General features: G+C 38.1%; 1 protein-coding gene across 2 annotated transcripts; it reads left to right on the plus strand.

The window, feature by feature from the left end:
* On the plus strand, positions 1–15,018 carry LOC144663809 (ER degradation-enhancing alpha-mannosidase-like protein 3). 2 transcript variants are annotated; one of them, XM_078524874.1, is made up of 22 exons: positions 1–270; positions 355–400; positions 2,528–2,628; positions 2,979–3,018; positions 3,111–3,223; positions 4,386–4,539; positions 5,075–5,209; positions 5,851–5,956; positions 6,274–6,371; positions 6,539–6,664; positions 6,978–7,061; positions 7,284–7,367; positions 7,686–7,810; positions 8,243–8,405; positions 9,447–9,625; positions 9,983–10,112; positions 10,714–10,767; positions 11,366–11,450; positions 11,666–11,781; positions 12,619–12,738; positions 13,773–13,818; positions 14,374–15,018. In XM_078524874.1, the coding sequence occupies exons 1-22, from the start codon at positions 164–166 to the stop codon at positions 14,628–14,630; spliced, it is 2,469 nt and encodes an 822-aa protein (XP_078381000.1). In that variant the 5' UTR covers positions 1–163; the 3' UTR covers positions 14,631–15,018. The 2 variants fall into 2 exon arrangements, with proteins under 2 accessions (XP_078381000.1, XP_078381006.1); XM_078524880.1 differs by lacking the exon at positions 10,714–10,767 and having other exon boundaries at positions 14,374–15,004.
* The last annotated feature ends 2,734 nt before the right edge of the window (positions 15,019–17,752 follow it).

Consider the following 17,752-nt stretch of genomic DNA (forward strand, 5'->3'; position numbering starts at 1 on the left):
CAAATTCCTCTTTGCCACGAAAGCAAGAAGTTACGAACATGGCTGTTGTCTGTTTCACGATAAAAACGCGTCTGGTGGAACTAAGGGACTGAAACCATGTGATTTGACACAACAACAACTCGCTTACCCGTAAACTGGACTTTTGTCCATTCAGTTCGCCGTAATGAGTCGGACTGGTTTGTTATCCTTGGTAGCATGTCTTTCCCTTGTTTATGCCGGTGGCGAATCCAGTCATTCCTCAATGACGCCCGAAGAGAAGCATACAATGAGGTTGGTTTACTTGTTGAGGCTTTATTCATGTAGTAAGCCCCTTCATTGCATATATATTTAATATTTTTTTGTGTTGTTTTATAGGGAGAAAGTGTTGGAGATGTTTCGCCATGCCTACAACTCTTACATGGTTAGTATAATTTCGAACACAAGCATCCTTTGTTAATGCTATACCTGAGCAACATAAAGCGGTTACGCAAACGGTCAAACTGAGTGACGACTTTTAGTATCTCGCTGTTAAAAACAGTATTGTCTGTATTTATATTGTTGCGGTGTTTCGATGAATCAAGAAACTGGTTGTTGAAATTTATATTACGTGAAAGTTGTACAGAGTTAGTTGTAGCTTAGTGTTTTATTTATAAACTTGGAAATTTACGAGCTCTTAGCAGATGTGTAAGTGAAAACGTGTATATCCAAAGTGAGTCAGAGTGGCATAAGCTAAGTATTGCAATATATGAAGTCTTTCTGAAACCATAGATGTATAGTAGATGACACAATCAAGCTAGGTTTCTTATACAGTTATTATATTACTCAAAAGGAAGTAAAATTAAGGCTGACCACCCTCAGTAATTCTTCAGCATATTTTGCTAATTTAGATGTGAACATTTATTTAAATATGTTAATCATTTAAGGTTGAGCATTTAAACAGGCTAAAAAGCCAACACGTCTTTATATATAAATATACAGCAATCAGTAAGGTGGGTGGTGTATTTCTGCACTTCTACATTGTTTATAAATTTAGCATTAAGCGCTGCCCACACTGTGAATCTGGGAATTGAATATGATCATGCTCTGCTACACAGGTGTAATGTTGTTTTGTTTGTGGGGTTGTGTTGCCAGGGTATTGTGAAAGTCATATAGAGTCATCCTTGCACAGATGATGTCAAACAATCGCCGGAAAATTGCGAAAAATTCAGAGTGGAATTTTTCACAACATACAGACTTGTTCGGCATTAAACCTGTGCAAGGGTGGCTCTACCAACAGCGCAAAAAAATGCTTTTTTTGCTCGTTGGATTTATGATTTGGCTAATTTGAATCATGATTGAAGGAAGGCTTTTATAAGCCAGCTACTCAAAATGCTGTGAGGTATATATGGATTGGTCAGATGCGTTGTTCAGAAGAACACAGATGACTTTTAATTAGTATCAGAACCAGCTGTTAGATAAGCATGTTTATGTGTGAATAATCTGAATGGAAATGGTGAATAATTCAAATAACTATTAGTAGCTTAAAAAGCAGCTATTTCTTGTTACTTTGCTCTCAGCGTTGCCTTCTACTCTAGGATAGTTTTCTGAAGGAAAAGAAAACATTTTATCTGTGATATTGAGGATCCATATATAGAAATACTCTCCTACATGTTTTGTTTCCTCAGCATTTGTGGTGGCTCTAAACCTCTTTAGGAATCTTAGGAAATATATAGTTTTTAATGGAGAAAACTGGTTTATTTGATGCTTAAACACTACCTATTCAACCCTCCAAGTTAAGACCATTTTAGTCCCCATGGTGACTAAAATTTTGAAGCTGGAACTAAATTGGAACTGAAGTTGCCAGCCTGGCGACTAAAATTGAGAAGAAGGATTGATTAATTTAGCATCTGCAGTTTTTCACTGGAAAAAAATAAACTTGGAGGGTTGCTACACATTGTATTATGACATTTGAATTTGTTGTTAATTAACGCATCATTTTTTAGTTAATGTGAATAGCAACTAAAGGGTCTTGGTTGGTAGAAATTCCAGTAAAGGAGTGTTGTTGCTATGTGATCTTGACAGCAGATTGTTTTTCCAGTTGCCAAATTGTGTAGGCGGCTATAATAGATTTTGTATCTATATTTTTGAGAGATCAGCTGTTAAAAGAAAAATAGTCTTATTGTAATAGCTGCTTTGTTTGTACAACTGGTGTAAATAGATTATGAACATTCTGATAATTAATTCTTCAAAGAGCTCAGTTTAGGTGGCTTGGATAGAAACCTTGAGCTCGCTGTCTAATTGTTAAAGAGATCATAACCATGTCATTTCACTCCTTCAAATAGCTATCAGAACCCTTGCCTGTGGCCAGGCTCGCTCCACTCCAATTCAGGAGCTTTATCAGAGTATTAAGACAGATTTATTGAAGTTTTATTCCTTATAAAATAAGTAAAATCCTAACAACTTGAACCTGCAAACCATGCAAATTAAAATATTTTCTGTGTCTAGAAATTTGAGAAATTTGCCTGTTTCAAACGTAATACGTTTATAAATAAATGTTTATTGCTTCTAGGACCATGCCTATCCTGCTGATGAGCTTATGCCCCTCAGCTGTAAAGGCCGTGTGAGAGGTGTAGATGCTAGCCGAGGGGATGTCGATGATGCCCTTGGAAAGTGAGTTGATTAAACTTAACTTGGTACATTCAAGCTACAGGTTATTTTGCCCATCCCGGGGTGGAGTGAGGTGAGACAGAGTGGGGGATATGAAAAAGGCATATCTGAAAGGGATGGGGATTCCAAGATGAGACCAATCTGGGCTTGGGTCAAGCCTTTTTCAACTGGTCAAATCCCCACTGCTCTCATCAAGTCATTAGAAGTTTTCTATTATTTGCCTGGTCAGGTGGCTGACTTTGCTGGGTTTTTGACCCGATACCCCTCTCTTATCTGGAATGCATCCATTTTTTGATACATATAATAAAAAAACAATGCTGAATTTAATGACTGTTGCTGTTACTTTTTCTAAGGTTTTCCTTGACGCTTATTGACACATTGGACACATTAGCTGTAAGTTGTATTCAGTAACTTCAATCTCTGTTTAATCATTCTTGATTCTGTTCCTTGATTGCTTGTAACATTTTTTGTGATTTTGTTTCAAGGTTCTAGGGGATGTAGAAGAGTTTGAAAATGCTGTAAGATTGGTGATCAGAGATGTTTCATTTGATAATGATGTGGTAGTTTCAGTGTTTGAAACAAACATAAGGGTCTTGGGGTAAGTGAGAACCATGTACATCATAGTAACAAAATAACGCAATGATACAACTATAATTACAGGACTGGTATAAATAAGTATGGGTAATCAAATGGTATACCGGTACTCGTGAAATTAGAAAATAATTTCACTTGCATTTTGTCAAAATTCTAATAATTTCCCTTGCCTTTATACATTTTAATATCATAGGTGACAAATTACATTTGCAATCTTAGATGTTTTTGACTGGTACATTGCATCGCAAACTCTGAGCTTTGAAAAGTTGAAACCATACATTTTGCTTACTTACGTTCGCAAGGTTTTTTAGTCTTGAATAAAACCTAAAGTTCAGAGATTCCTTTTTGCCGTTGACAAAAAGTTTCAAAGATGAATCAACTGTCAATTATTTCTCACACCATGACCATAGTTCGTCTTGAATGAACTGAAAACGGCACCCGTGTAAAACGCTCAAAAAATCGGCTCGATACCATTTATGTAATTGGCTTAAGTCTTGAAGTCGTTTTGACGTTTTGAAATAAAAAATATCATCAAAAGTTTTAGTACATGGCCAAGGCTAGCTGGCTAAGATGAAATTTAAGCGAAAATGTACAAAGTTTAAGCCTTAAAACATCTTTTATTCCGGACGCCATCTTGCCGCTAACTACGTTGCCATGGCAATTTTATAATTTCACATGTGAAATTATAAATTAACGTTGAAATTTTGTGCCAAAGTTAAGGAGTAATTTGTCACCTATGATATTAGTTTAGAAACTTGATGAGAATTAAGGCTGTTTGTCTGTTCCTTCAACATGTTGTAACACTTTGTAGAGTTGAGAAACAACCATTGAATGATGTATAACTAAGCTCTTTTTTAATTATATATGATATACCCGGTAGATTTTGTGGTAATGAAAACTTTGCAACCCTCCAATTTTATTTTCTTCCTTAGTAGCCATTTGGCCACCCACTGCTCAAGTTTGGTCGCCAGTGAAAAGTTTAGTGGATAAATTAAGCTTACGCTTTCAATCCTTCTCAATTTTAGTCGCCAAGGGTGCATCTTTGGTTCCCAATTTAGTTGCCGGCTCCAAAATTTTAGTCGCCATGGCAAAGTTCTAAATTGTTCTTAACTTGGAGGGTTGGTGTTGCAAACTGTTAATTTATGTGTGTGTTTAATTTTTTGCAGGGGACTTCTAGGTGGACATTTTGCTGCAGTGGCACTGAAAAATTCTGGCAAAGGCATGCTGTGGTATAACAATGAACTAGTGCCTATGGCCAAGGAAATTGGTTATCGACTGCTACCAGCTTTTAATACCTCGACTGGTATACCCTATCCTCGTGTAAGTTGCTTTAGATGGTTCAAGTTGTAATCTCAGTTGCAGTTATAAGAAATAGGCAGTAACTTGATGAAGATCAACTGACGTGTTTGCATTTGTAATGACACATGTTCAATGACACTTCTATTTACAAGTTAATTGGTACATGCTTCATGTTTTCAGTGTGAGAGTTTCAAAAAAAGATTTTATTAATAATGATTCCAGGGCTTAATAAAAAGTGCATCCAGTTGTCTGGGGTGTAGATTTTCATGTCAAGCAAATAGCTTTTCCTTTTCACTTGCCTGATGGGCAAGGCCAACATTCAACTGCCCTGGAAAAATGATAGTTTGAATAATAATTATTATATAATTATAATTTGAATAATTTGAAACTTCGGATCCATGGTTTTGTTGATTTTTCCTTTAGTGGAACTGACTAAGGAGCATTGCATGAAATGGCATCCTTTCTAGGCCAAAAAATTGAATAAATTATCTTTTGAACTTAGTTAATCTTACAACAACAGTATTTCCAGTCAGCTCAAATATTTGTTGTGTTGTAGGTAAACCTAAAGTATGGCATACACCACCCATCATCTGGGACAGGCAGTGAGTCAGACACCTGTACTGCATGTGCTGGAACAATGATCATGGAATTTGGTGCTCTGTCTAGACTCACTGGGGATCATATATTTGAGGTATAGCGCATAGCTTAATTAAATAAGATTTAAAAGGGCTTTGTCATGGCTCTTACCAAATTTCTGAACAGCCAAAATTTATATTTTGGTCGTAAGAAACCTAAAAATAATGGTCCATTTTCATTAACAATTGCTATATTAGACATTGGAACTGTAAACAAGTGTCTTTGGCTGCGGATGGCTCGGATGGAAATGGATTGCGATTTGAAAACATTTTTCAAATGGTTTCGGCGAGTCTTCAAAAAATCAATAATTTTCGGCGTGGTTTGATCCCTCACAGTAAATTACCGTTGCATCTTCCTTTAGATGTTCAAGGATAATGATTTCCATGGGTAAAGTTGCCTACCACTAATTTCAGAGCAGTTTGGATCAAAAATCTGCTAAATCCTCGTGACGTAGCCCCTTTAAGTATCCAAGAGTAATAAATTAACTCTGGAACTCTGGAAATGTTGTCAGTATTAATCAAAATGGTGGGTTTTGGGTTTCTGATCTCTTATTATGCAATTAATTATTTGATCTTGTGGTGGGATTCAATTCCCTATGAGAGATTTCTTAGGAAGAAGAATTGCAATTTTTATGAACTCGGAAGGCATCTAATTTATAAAAACGTTACTTATCTTTTTATGTTTTTATGGTAACAGGAGAAGGCACAGAAAGCTATGGAGGCAATTTGGATTCACCGTAGTCGGGCTAGTGATTTGGTTGGCACTGTTATAAACATTCACAATGGGGATTGGGTTAGGAGAGGTAAAAACAGCTTTTACTCACACATGTTTGGAAGTTAGCCCTCAGTTTATACATAATTCTTTGCAATATTATCAAATGAATTGGATTTTGGTTGTGGTAACTACCTAAACTGACTTGTAAAATTTGTTTTGGTAGCAGCTTAAATTTATCCTTAAATCATGCTCAAGTAATGTAATCAAAAGCTTAGTAAATTATTAATTTGCTGCATGCACTGCATGTACATGTACATGTAATAATTTTTGAGGTTGTTTAACTGTAACATTCATATAATTTTGGCGTATTTGACTTTATACTATCATAATGTTTGTCATCAACAGACAGCAGTGTTGGTGCAGGTATTGACTCATACTATGAGTACTGCTTGAAAGCATACATTCTTCTTGGAGATGAAACCTACTTGGAAAGGTTTAACAAGGTACATTGTACTGCCTTTTGTTTGCTATTTCTGTTACTTTGATTGAGAAAAAAATGTCTTAGATTGTCATTACATCTAGTATTAATGAAATTTGAGATACTGCTGCAGTGAATGGTAACAACCCAAATGTAAATAAACTGAATGATGTCTTTTTAATTTGTGAACAGCACTACAAATCCATAATGCAGTACATAAACCAAGGCCAAATGTTCCTGAGTGTTCAGATGCATCAGCCTGACAGAACAACTCATGCCTACATGGATGCACTGCAAGCATTCTGGCCAGGACTTCAAGTAAGCTGAACAGTACCACATAGAAGAAAACAGAACTTATAAGTGTACTGACCACTTTAAATGAATTAATTGACTGAATGAATGACTGACTGACTGACTGACTGTCTATCTGATTGACTGGTTGACTGATGGCTGAACAGTCAGATGGATGGACAGACAGATGGACTGATTGTTAATTGATTGATTGACCACATAGCATTGCTGCATGGTTGCTATTCACATCTCTTTGAGCCTCTTTCTTGCTCCCAGTACCAGCCTGCTGACTTATTCGTACAGACAGGACTGTAATTGTGTTGTATTGTGCATCCTGCAGGTGCTGAAGGGCGACCTGAAGAAGGCCATAGAAATGCATCAGATGCTGTACGAGGTCTCCAAGAAACACACCTTCCTACCAGAGGTAGTATCATCCTCACTGTATATCACGCAAACGAAAAAAATCAATCACTAAGTAAAGAAATTTTGCAAAAGTATTTCTTTCTGACGAAATTTGATGGATGTACTAAAAATTTCATTTGTTCACTTCCACCCATTTCAAAATGGCAGGAAAATACTCTGAGTGCTTAATATCTTTGTGTGATTTATGTATTAAGTCACTGATACATGTAATTTGTTTTGCTAGGCATTCACCACTGATTTCGAGGTTCACTGGGGGCAGCATCCTCTAAGACCTGAGCTTGTGGAAAGCACCTACTTTCTTTATGAGGTGAGGCAATTTTACTATTTGGTAAGAAAAAATTACGAATAGAATAAAAATGTAAAATTACAACTGTTACCAATATTATGGTGCCTATTTGTCAAAGTTGTGGGAAAAAAATAGAGACCTGTATATATGTATACTGGTATGCTCCAAAGAAAATCATGCAAATCACTCCTATTTTAAAGTAATGCACTGTATTTTGGAAAACTTCTGTCAAAGGTTGGGTTTAAGAAAAAGGTGTAAATTTGACAAAATTGAATTAAAAAATAATGAAATTTAAAATAAATGCATTCAAATCATTTTTTTTATTTGATTTATTGACAGGCCACAGGAGATCCATATTATCTTGAGGTTGGAAAGCATATCGTGGAAAAGATTAATGAGCATGCAAGGGTGCCCTGTGGTTTTGCCGCTCTTAGAGATGTTAGGACACTGAGCCATGAAGACAGGTGAAGTGAATGTATATTTTTCAAAACACAAGTGTCACATTCAAGTATTTATAATAAGTTTACTGCTACAGTGCTACAACTTAGGTGGGTTAATTCTACCTACCTTCAGTTGTAAAAAAAATAAGTGTGAGAAATGTAAAACTTCAGTGTGTCTTGTTATAACCATGGAAAATACTAGCCTTTGACTCAGAGCACACATTACATTCTGGTCGGCTGTTATTTAGTGAACATATGCAGCAGGGATGGAAATAATAGCCAGTGGTAGAAAATCACTGATCAAATTTGCCAGCAAAAAAATGAAATAAGATAACAAAAAGAAAGGGAAGGGGGCCTGGCAGAGAACATTTTCACCTTAGCAAAAAAAAAAATCACTTTTTAATCTGTTTTCAGTTCTGATCATGAATAACTGATTGTGTAATAATTTGTCTTTAGGATGGACTCATTTGTACTAGCAGAGACATTCAAGTACTTGTATTTATTGTTTACTGAAAAAGAAGACCTGGTGTTTAGTATGAACCAGTTTATTTTAACAACTGAGGCTCATCTGCTTCCTCTCAGTCTGTCTACTATGGCTGTTAATGCATCCGCATCACAGGTATGAGCAGCTTGATGATGTTAACAATAGTTATAAATCCATGCATAGCATTTTACAGTGACACTAGTGCTGCACGCATCCCAGGGGGTCTCCCATGTGGGGTGGGGATGCTTGTTGTCTTGTTTTGGGGCGTAAATTGAGGATTTTGGTCTCACCTACATGTAGGGTGTCCAGGATGAAACTTCGATGTTTTTATTCATCAAGGTGACTTTAAGGGTTGCATGCAAAGATATGTGACCTCTCACGCGAAAACGTACACTATGGCTTTTCCGTTCCTGCACGGAAAACCGTGTGGGAGCCGTTCACCATCCGTTCTCAAAAAATTTGCATCCGTGCGCACGGCCAAGGTCATCCGTTCCGAAAAAATTTGCATCCGTGCGCACGGCCAAGGTCATCCGTTCCGAAAAAATTTGCATCCGTGCGCACGGCTAAGGTCATCCGTTCCAAAAAAAATTACATCCGTGCGCACGGCTAAGGTCATCCGTTCCGAAAAAAATTTGCATCCGTTCAGTAGCTCATAGCCGTGCGTTCCAAATTTTTCGACAGCCGTTCGGTTGTTCATAACCGTGCGTTCCAAATTTTTCGACAGCCGTTCGGTAGTTCATAACCGTGCATTCCAAATTTTTCGACAGCCGTTCGGTTGTTCATAACCGTGTGTTCCAAATTTTTCGACAGCTGTTTGGTTGTTCATAACCGTGCGTTCCGAATAAATTACAAGCCGTGCGTTAACCGTTCGGTAGCCGTGTATTTTACCCGTTCAGTATAAAGCCCTTAGTGTACGTTTTCGCGTGAGAGGTCACATATTTTGGAAGGTATTTAAAATACCTACAGGCAAAATTACATATACCCCTAACCTTTTGTACTTGTGAAAACCTTTTCTGAACCTTCAGTCTGAAAAAGTCACTCTATCAGGCAAAACCCCTCCATGTAATCCACATGTATGATGCAATTTTAAACTAACAACTCCAAACATTGTTAGCTCTCTCGGTCTGTCAATCTGGCGATTTTAGTCACCCAAGGTTTTCCTTCTTTTACACACAGGAACTTAAATATAATTTGACCCTAAGCTCAGACAATGAGCATGAGTATACATGTCCTATAACACAACATGAACAAGCTTCAACTGCGGAGTTTGCTGAGGAGGTGCGACGTAAAAGTCGTGCACAAGCACAGGGAAGCTGTCCTAACAAAAAGCAAGCCTTTGCTTTCAGCTCTAACAAGTGAGTAATTCTACCATTGTCATGTACCTTGATTTATAAATTTGATTTGCTATTTTTGTAATATTTTGGTATGAAAATATGTGAAATAATGATTTTTTTTCTGTTGTGACATGTGTTCTGCTTAATATTCCTGAGACATGACTTTCTCCCGACAGTGATACTGTGGTTATTGCCTGTGATATAATGCTAGGAACATATTAAATGAATGGCCGTACCTTTGTTTATTTTGTACTAATCCAGATTAAATTCAGGAACAAAAAAAGAAAAAGTGGAAAAGCTCCCAGAGCAACACATAAATAAAATGTACCTTTCTTGATTTTACCCCTGTCCAACATCTGAATGATTACATATTTTTAGGCCTCCTCGGTTAAGAGCTGAACAGTTTGTACCTGGCAATCAAGAGCATATAAACACGCTGAAGTCGATGGGCATCACTGTGGTTCAAACAAAGGATGGCAGAATACAACTCATGCAAACTGCTTCATCGGTAAGATTAACTCATGGTAGTTGACTCTCACTGAGTCAGTCAATCAGTCAGTCATTTCATGTGTGTCTGCCCGATAGGTGGAAAGACAGACACTTGAGTGTTACATAAGGGCACTCCAAACATAACATAAATGCAATGGAATAATTTCTCAATTTGTAACAATAACTCAAAAAGCATGATAGCTTGTCTTACTAATGACCTGAATTACCAAACTTAAAAAAATAATTTAAACCTCTCTGCAACAGTTAGCAGAGGCCATCCTCCTTTGTAAGTTGGTACTAAAGTGCAAATACCAAGTGGTATTTGCAAGCTCAGTTCCAACACTAACAATAACTGCAATAACAGCTTACAATAACAGACTAAAATGAAATGGAAAGTAAACTAAACTTTGAAAACCATAAAAATGCTATGTGTAAAATTAGAATCATAGCAAAGATCAGAAACCACTGACAATATTGCTCCCCATGACCTTTCCACAACAAATGCAAATTTGACACCAAAGCATCCACTCTGCTAACAGTATCATCGTTGCATGTCATCTAATCTTCCTAAACAATCTCTCAGTCAAACATGACAAGGTTCACTTTATAATTTACATTAGGCCATCAGTGATGCCCCCAATGAAAGTGAGGATGGCACTTTTACCATTTTCGTTGTAAGTTTAACTTTTGTAATCATCCTAATCATAACATCCATCTCACCAGACATTTCAACTCAATAAAATACTATTGTAACTTAGTTGTAAAGCTTTTAATTACCAGTTTTCTAGCCGTCTGTTGTCTAAGTGTTTACTTTGCCTTCATAAATGACTGTAAAACAGTAAACTAACTAACAATGAAAGTTAAATAAATAAATAAGTAAAATATTAATGAATTAATTGGTTGATTGGTTGGTTGACTGACTGAGTGACTGACTGATTAGTTGATTGATTGATTGATTGATTGTGCACGAGTGAGTAACAAGCGAGCGAGCGAGTAAGTGAGTGATTGATTGTTTGGCTGGCTGACTGACTGACTTATATATGACATATCAACAGTACTGATGTGTCTGTCTGTCCACCTACCTGACAGACACACATGATATGACTGACTGACTGGTTGATTGATTGGTTGATTGACTGATTTATTGATCAATCGATCGATGTTGTTGTGCCAAAACTGTCTGAGGTGGTGCTTTGCATTATAGATCTTTTCTTGTTTTATTCATGGTAGTCTTACATTGAACCGTTTTGGTTTTCTTCCATTTTTACCCAGGCTGAGACACAAGCTGATGCAGAAGATGGCATCAAGTTCATGCAAGAGATGATTGAACTGGCAAAACAACGTAATGATGAATCAGGTAAACCCTTGCAACTACTCAGGTTACAACAACAGTGATGAGCGATTGCATGTTTTTTTCTTACTCACTAATCTTTGCTGATAGTTGAAATATCATGCTAAAATCAAATTCTCTTTTCCAATAATTTAGCGCATGGTGTTACCAGTTCAAAATTTTTTTGTTTCTTGAAATTCAGTTCAGTGAAGGTACTAATAATGATATTCATTTCTTTTTAGTTGTTCAGGAAAACCCTCGTGTGGTCCAGCTCATGTCTTCACCTTACAAGGGAGATGTGGTTCTAAATGCCTGTCCAGCACAGTTTGGTTTGGATCTGAGCAGAGGAGATGTAGGGGTGAGTAATGCACATTACACAGCTCACCCTCTATGCTTCTATTTAATGATCTGTTCTCACAAGTGACCAGCTACCAGTTGGTTAGAGCGCTGCACTAGTATCGCAGAGGTCATGTGTTCGATTCCCATTCATGCTTAAATTTTTTTCAGGCTTGCTTTTCTCAACTGCTCAAGTTGAGTACAATACTGGGATGATCTTTCATTTATACAAGTACAAATATATGAATTTCATATATTCATTTCAGATCTGTTCTCTCTTACTGAGTATTATTGGAAGGGAGAGAGTAACAATTTAAAAAAAAAGATGTACCCATGCTAGCACAGCCATAGCCTGCAATGCAGGCATATGTAAGCCAGCGAGCACATTTGAATTCAAACTCGGACAAGACTTGGGGAGAGAGGCGTCCTAGGGAGTATGAGTGACGTTTGCGACTCTTAGGCTAGAAACCAACCTCGTTCTAGGGGGCAGGAGAGAGAGACCCTGGGAACGAGGTTGGCCAGAAACGTGAACAAAATCATCCAACGCTCGTCCATCAAACACGTCTTCATTGCATGCTAGCACATCCAATATTGAATAGTGTGTATCATTTGTACATAAAAGGGGCATTTGCTGGACCAGTTACACACCTCATTAGCTTCTGTCCTGACATAGGATATCAGCATTCTCTTTTCACGTATACATACGGTACCATCGTCCTTCTCAAAGGGAACCTATCAACTCAGACTCTTTTAAACTTAGAAAAGTTAAAGCAAGCACACAACCAATGAAAATGCAAGCACACAACCATTGAACTCATTTAGCAAAAGTGTTCTTAAACTTGAACTGTTTTCATTTCAGATGGGTGCAGAGGTTACTATAGCTGAGCCCATTAAGGCGTGTTCCTCTCTCTTTAATGCAGAGGAGCTGAAGCACAGAATTGCTGTGATAGAAAGGGGCGAGTGTATGTTCATCGACAAGGTATTAACAGATTTAGTGAAACACGGTGGCTTAATTTGTAGGCTTGGATTCGAGCACTGAACATTGCCTTATGTGTAGACAGTTTACTCTCACAATGCATCTCTGCACACTTCTTATGCATCATTTGTCATGTATCATGAATGGCCTTTGACGAGCTAGCTTCTAATTTGGGGGAGTGGTATTATGCATAGTCTCAATTCATGTTACGAAAACCAAACATGAAAAATAGAAATTGGACTGAGTGGAGTACAACATTTTCAGGGAGTAATCGGGAGAATAATTTCATGAGGACTTCTTGTGTGAAAAAGTCGGTTGTACAAACAGTAGAAAACAGCAAGAAAGAACCCATCTAAGGGCACTTGATTGACACGCGAATGGCGTAGGTAATTACAGGTATCCAGTTAAAAAAGTTGTAATTGGACAACTGTAAAAGGTACACTCACGTAATTACGCGCGCCAATTACGCGACATATAAGCCCGCGCAAAACCGATCAAAGTCGAGTTTCTTGTTATAGATACAGTCGAAGCTCTCTTTACGGACACTCTCTTAAGCGGACAGCTCTACTTACGGCCGCCTTGTTTGTAAACTCCCATACAAACTCTGTATTTTTACATTCCCGTAAGTGGCCGCGGACACTCAAAGAGAATAGGACTAAGACTTTTTTCTTTGTTGTTAGCTCCCGTAGACGGACACCCCAAAGAAAATCCTTGTTATAACCTGTGTATCTTGGTTTTATCAATCAACTTCACATGGCCGTTTGTCGCAATGATTTTAGAGTAATTACAGTACCATTTTTCAGTGTTTGTTTTGTCGTCATACACGTCCGTCGGGTAATTGTTAGCTGGGTAAGCTCTCGTAAGCGGCCATCTATCCCCTACACCTCTAGTGGCCGCTTACGAGAACCATTCTCGTAAGCGACCAGCTCCAGTTACGGACACTTTTTTCGCTTTCCAAGGGTGTCCGCTTATGAGAGCTTCGACTGTACATCATAATTGATGAGCCACTGACATTTGTTTGTGTTTTTTGTTAACAGGCTCGCCACGCACAGACTGCAGGTGCTGTTGGTGTGATAATCATTGGTAAGATCTGCAAAGACTTCTTAGTTTGTTGTGAGAAAGGTGCAACTTTCTTTGGCAACCTTGCTTAACTCGATGGCCATTGATCCTGTTGCAATATTGAGATCAGTTTATATCATAGCCCGCCCAAGCAGCCGTTCTTTTGTTGTGTTTCTGTTTTTTTTGGCGGCGGGAAATGATGATGAAAGACTGGCTTCCTTTACAGGCTTAATACCTCGTAAAAAAGATTTTTAAAAAGAATCCCTCTTGAAAGTGCATTAACCGTGGAGGTGCAGCAAAACCAAATTTTGCCTTGCAGTCGGCCTACAATATTATTATTTCTTTTTCATTGGTAGACTAATTTTACAGCTAAGTTGAAAAGGAGCGCTGATAATTTATAAAACGTAAATTGTAGTTAATGTTGCTTTGAGCTCGACCCAGATCTTTAGGCCAACTAGAAAGGTTTTTTTTGTGTGCGCGCAGTCTTTTCTCGTCAGTCCATGGTCTGAGAGCCTGGGTACTTGCGCTGGTCGAATTTTCATAATTGAATTTCACTGGAACTGCTTTCGTTCTGTTCAGATAACAACGAAGGTAGCTCGAGTGATAAGCAGCAGATATTTGCTATGGCTGGTGATGGTTCCAATAACGATGTGAAGATACCAGCCGTGATGCTGTTCAGTGAGGAGGGACGCATACTAAAGAACGCCATAGCTGCACTGGAGGACACTAATCAACGACTCACAGTGCGTCTGGCTTCTAAAGCTACTGGCTTGTCAGGTATGACGGTTTATAACGGCATTACGATGAACATCCAAACTTCCAAAACTTCAAAGTGATTGTTATACCGCTCGCCCATTAGTTTTTCTATCCAACATTCTTACAATACGTAGTTCTGTAAATGTTGTGAAGGCAGCGAACTTTGCCAGGACACCTAGCGCCACTTCTCTCTTCAGCAAAAGACGAATATCGACAAACAAAAGACGCTATTTTCACTTACTGTAAAAGATAAGATTCTTTTTGGCGGCCAAATTTTAAATCAGCGTCGCCCTAAAATAAGCGCCGCCCTCGAATAAGCGCCGCACTTGAGGCGCGAAAAATTTATTCGAGTATTCGAGCAAATACGGTATTGAAACAAATGTATGGCAGTTAAAAGGGCTTTGTCACGGATTTTACCAGATTTTTGAACAGCCAAAATTTATACTTGTGTCATAGGGAACCTGAAAATAACAGTCCATTTTTATAAAAAAAAATGCTATAAATTAGAGCACTAAAACTGTTAACGAGCGTCTTTGGCTGCGGATGGCTCGGATGGAAATGGATTGCAATTTGAAAAATTAAGGCTAAACTTTTCAAGTTGTTTCCGCGCGTCTTGAAAATTCGATATTTATAGCCGTAGATTGATTTTTATCCGCAAATTAAGGTTATACATTTCTTTATATGTATGGCCCTTTTCTCCCAGAGGAGACAGAGGATTAAGAAGAATTTTCTTTATATGTTCAAAGATAATGTTTTCATGGGTTAAGTTGTTTACCGCTGAGTTCAGAACAGTTTAGACCAAAATACTGCGAAATCCCCGTGACGTAGCTCCTTTAATAATAAGAAATTACATCTCGACTTTTGGAGATATAAAAGTTAATCTGCTACAGCTACAGGTAGTTGCCAGAGTGGCGGCGAGTCCAAATGCGTGTGAATGTGTCATCGCCGAATTGCTTTAGATGCTTGCGTAGCCAGGCCTCAGATGCTTTAGCGGGAAAGCAACCTGAGCCGCGAGGAGAATGGGGAGACTTGCGCAGCTGTTCAAATTCTTCCCATGACTCCTGGCGTCAAAACGTTCACTCCAGAACATTCGTTATAACTTAACATTACTCGCATGACAGTCTCAATGGACGACGGCAGTGTCGGAAATACTTCCGGTGTTACAAGGATTTTCGAATATTTTAAATTGACTTGTTTTAGATTTTCTATGCCTTGTTTCATATATATATAAAGGTTTGTGTCTCTGTTTGTAAGTTTTGGCCATTTTTAGTGGTTACCAAGGTAACCACATAATGTTACTACCTGTGTAAGTAAGTAAGACTTTCCGAAGCACGAAGTAAGAACGAGAGCGTACCGAAAGCGAAAGGGTACGAGGATTTCTCAAGTTCTCCTTGATATGGCAACTTGTGGATATGCCATATCATCACATCTCCACTTTCACAATCATTATGGCGCGTTCGAACTGTCCACGATCGACAACCGACTGCTTTGATGAACCGCTGGTTGAACGTAGTTGAAACATGATGCTTGACATGTGTATATGGACGAACGTAATTGGAATATCGATTCCCACGTGCATATGGCCGAACGTAGTTGGAATATGATGCTTGGCACGTGCATATGGCCGAACGTAGTTGGAATATGATCCTTCGCACGTGGATATTGCTTCGAAGTGAGACTTTCCGAAGCACGAAGGAAGAACGAAAGCGTACCTGAAACGGCACGAGTATTTAACTATTAAACTTCTGGCCATGCATAAAACTCTTTCCCGTACTGCCCTTTAAATATCGTTTCTTCAGGAACGATGGCTAAAATAATAACCAGCAAGCAGCTATTTCAAAAACAAATAGTGTTTCGTTTCCAGATTGCGGTAGGGTGAGAATAGCGTAATCTTGAGCTTTACATCAAGGAGATAAATGTTGTTCGACATGGCATTTGCACAGCTTGCTATACGAAACTGTCCAGACGAAATTTGATGTTTTAACATGACTGTCTTCTTTTTCGTTCTGAACTTTTCGTGCCGACTCGAATGTTTTCGCGATTCACGTGACACTGATCACGCAACTCCGGATACGTCCACGCGAGAACCCACGCAATTTTGCGTGTATTCGGGCGGCTTGTGACGTCGAAGATGACGTGAATTTTCCTATACACATTTATACATTAATCTGTTACATGAATTGAAAAAAACTTTGTAACTCTCCTGCATATATGCCATTCTCTTCAATCAACTTGTGGATATGCCATATCATCACGCTTTTGTTTGCGTTGCAAACACTGATTGGTGGAAGTTTTCTTCCGTTTCAGAATATAGCTAGAATGTTTACTTTACAATTAAACGCCAAAAGAGCTTACTCTATTTTTTTTTTCAATACATCGCTTTAATCAAACCTAAAACCATTGCAGTCGTCGGATATTTGTATTTGTAAGGAATCTCAATATTTTTTGGTCTTGCTGATGATTATCTTTCCGATATTTGAAGAGCATGCTTTTACGAAATTAATTGCCTTCGGTCAAACTTATTTACTTTGTGGTTGCGAGCGTTCTCCTGATTGGATAGTAGCCTCCACTGTGTAAATAGTTCACCTCGAAATTTATTCTTCGTCCGATCGCTACAAATTTTGGTAGAATGCGTGACAAGGTTTTACCCAATCCCCCTGCAAATTTGAATGTGACCTACACGACAAGAAGGAAGTAAGATCTTGATCGTCAACTGCGAAATACAACCGATAAATCGATCAAAATCGAGGTAAGAGTTGTGTACTACGTACAGTACGAACGCACATGGTCTGAGCAGTGAAATGTTATTTATATTTATATTGCTTGGAATCAATATCTGAATTTATCTCTGAGTATAAGGAGATCGTTATATTTTGCAGAAAAGGGTTTCCCCCTTATTAGGACCAGAGGTAAACCAAAAACACATTAAGACCCGCCAGCATCAATATCTATTATTTGTTTTGCAAGAAAGCCTACGACAACTACGTTCACCAAAAATCTCTCAGAAAATCTTTAACATATTTTTGTCGATCTGATTTCTTGTAAAATAATTGATGAAGGCGGGAGTGTAGGACTACTTTCATCATTACTACACTATGAAAATTCCAGAACCATTTTAGCTATTCACTATTTCCTCAGTTCGACTGTAAACACAAGTCTGTTAAAATATCGGTAACCACATGACCTCTTAGAGGGCTGTTAT

This window comes from Oculina patagonica, chromosome 1 (assembly GCF_052425735.1).
Source record: "Oculina patagonica isolate OP01 chromosome 1, crgOcupat, whole genome shotgun sequence".
Lineage (NCBI taxonomy): Eukaryota > Metazoa > Cnidaria > Anthozoa > Scleractinia > Oculinidae > Oculina > Oculina patagonica.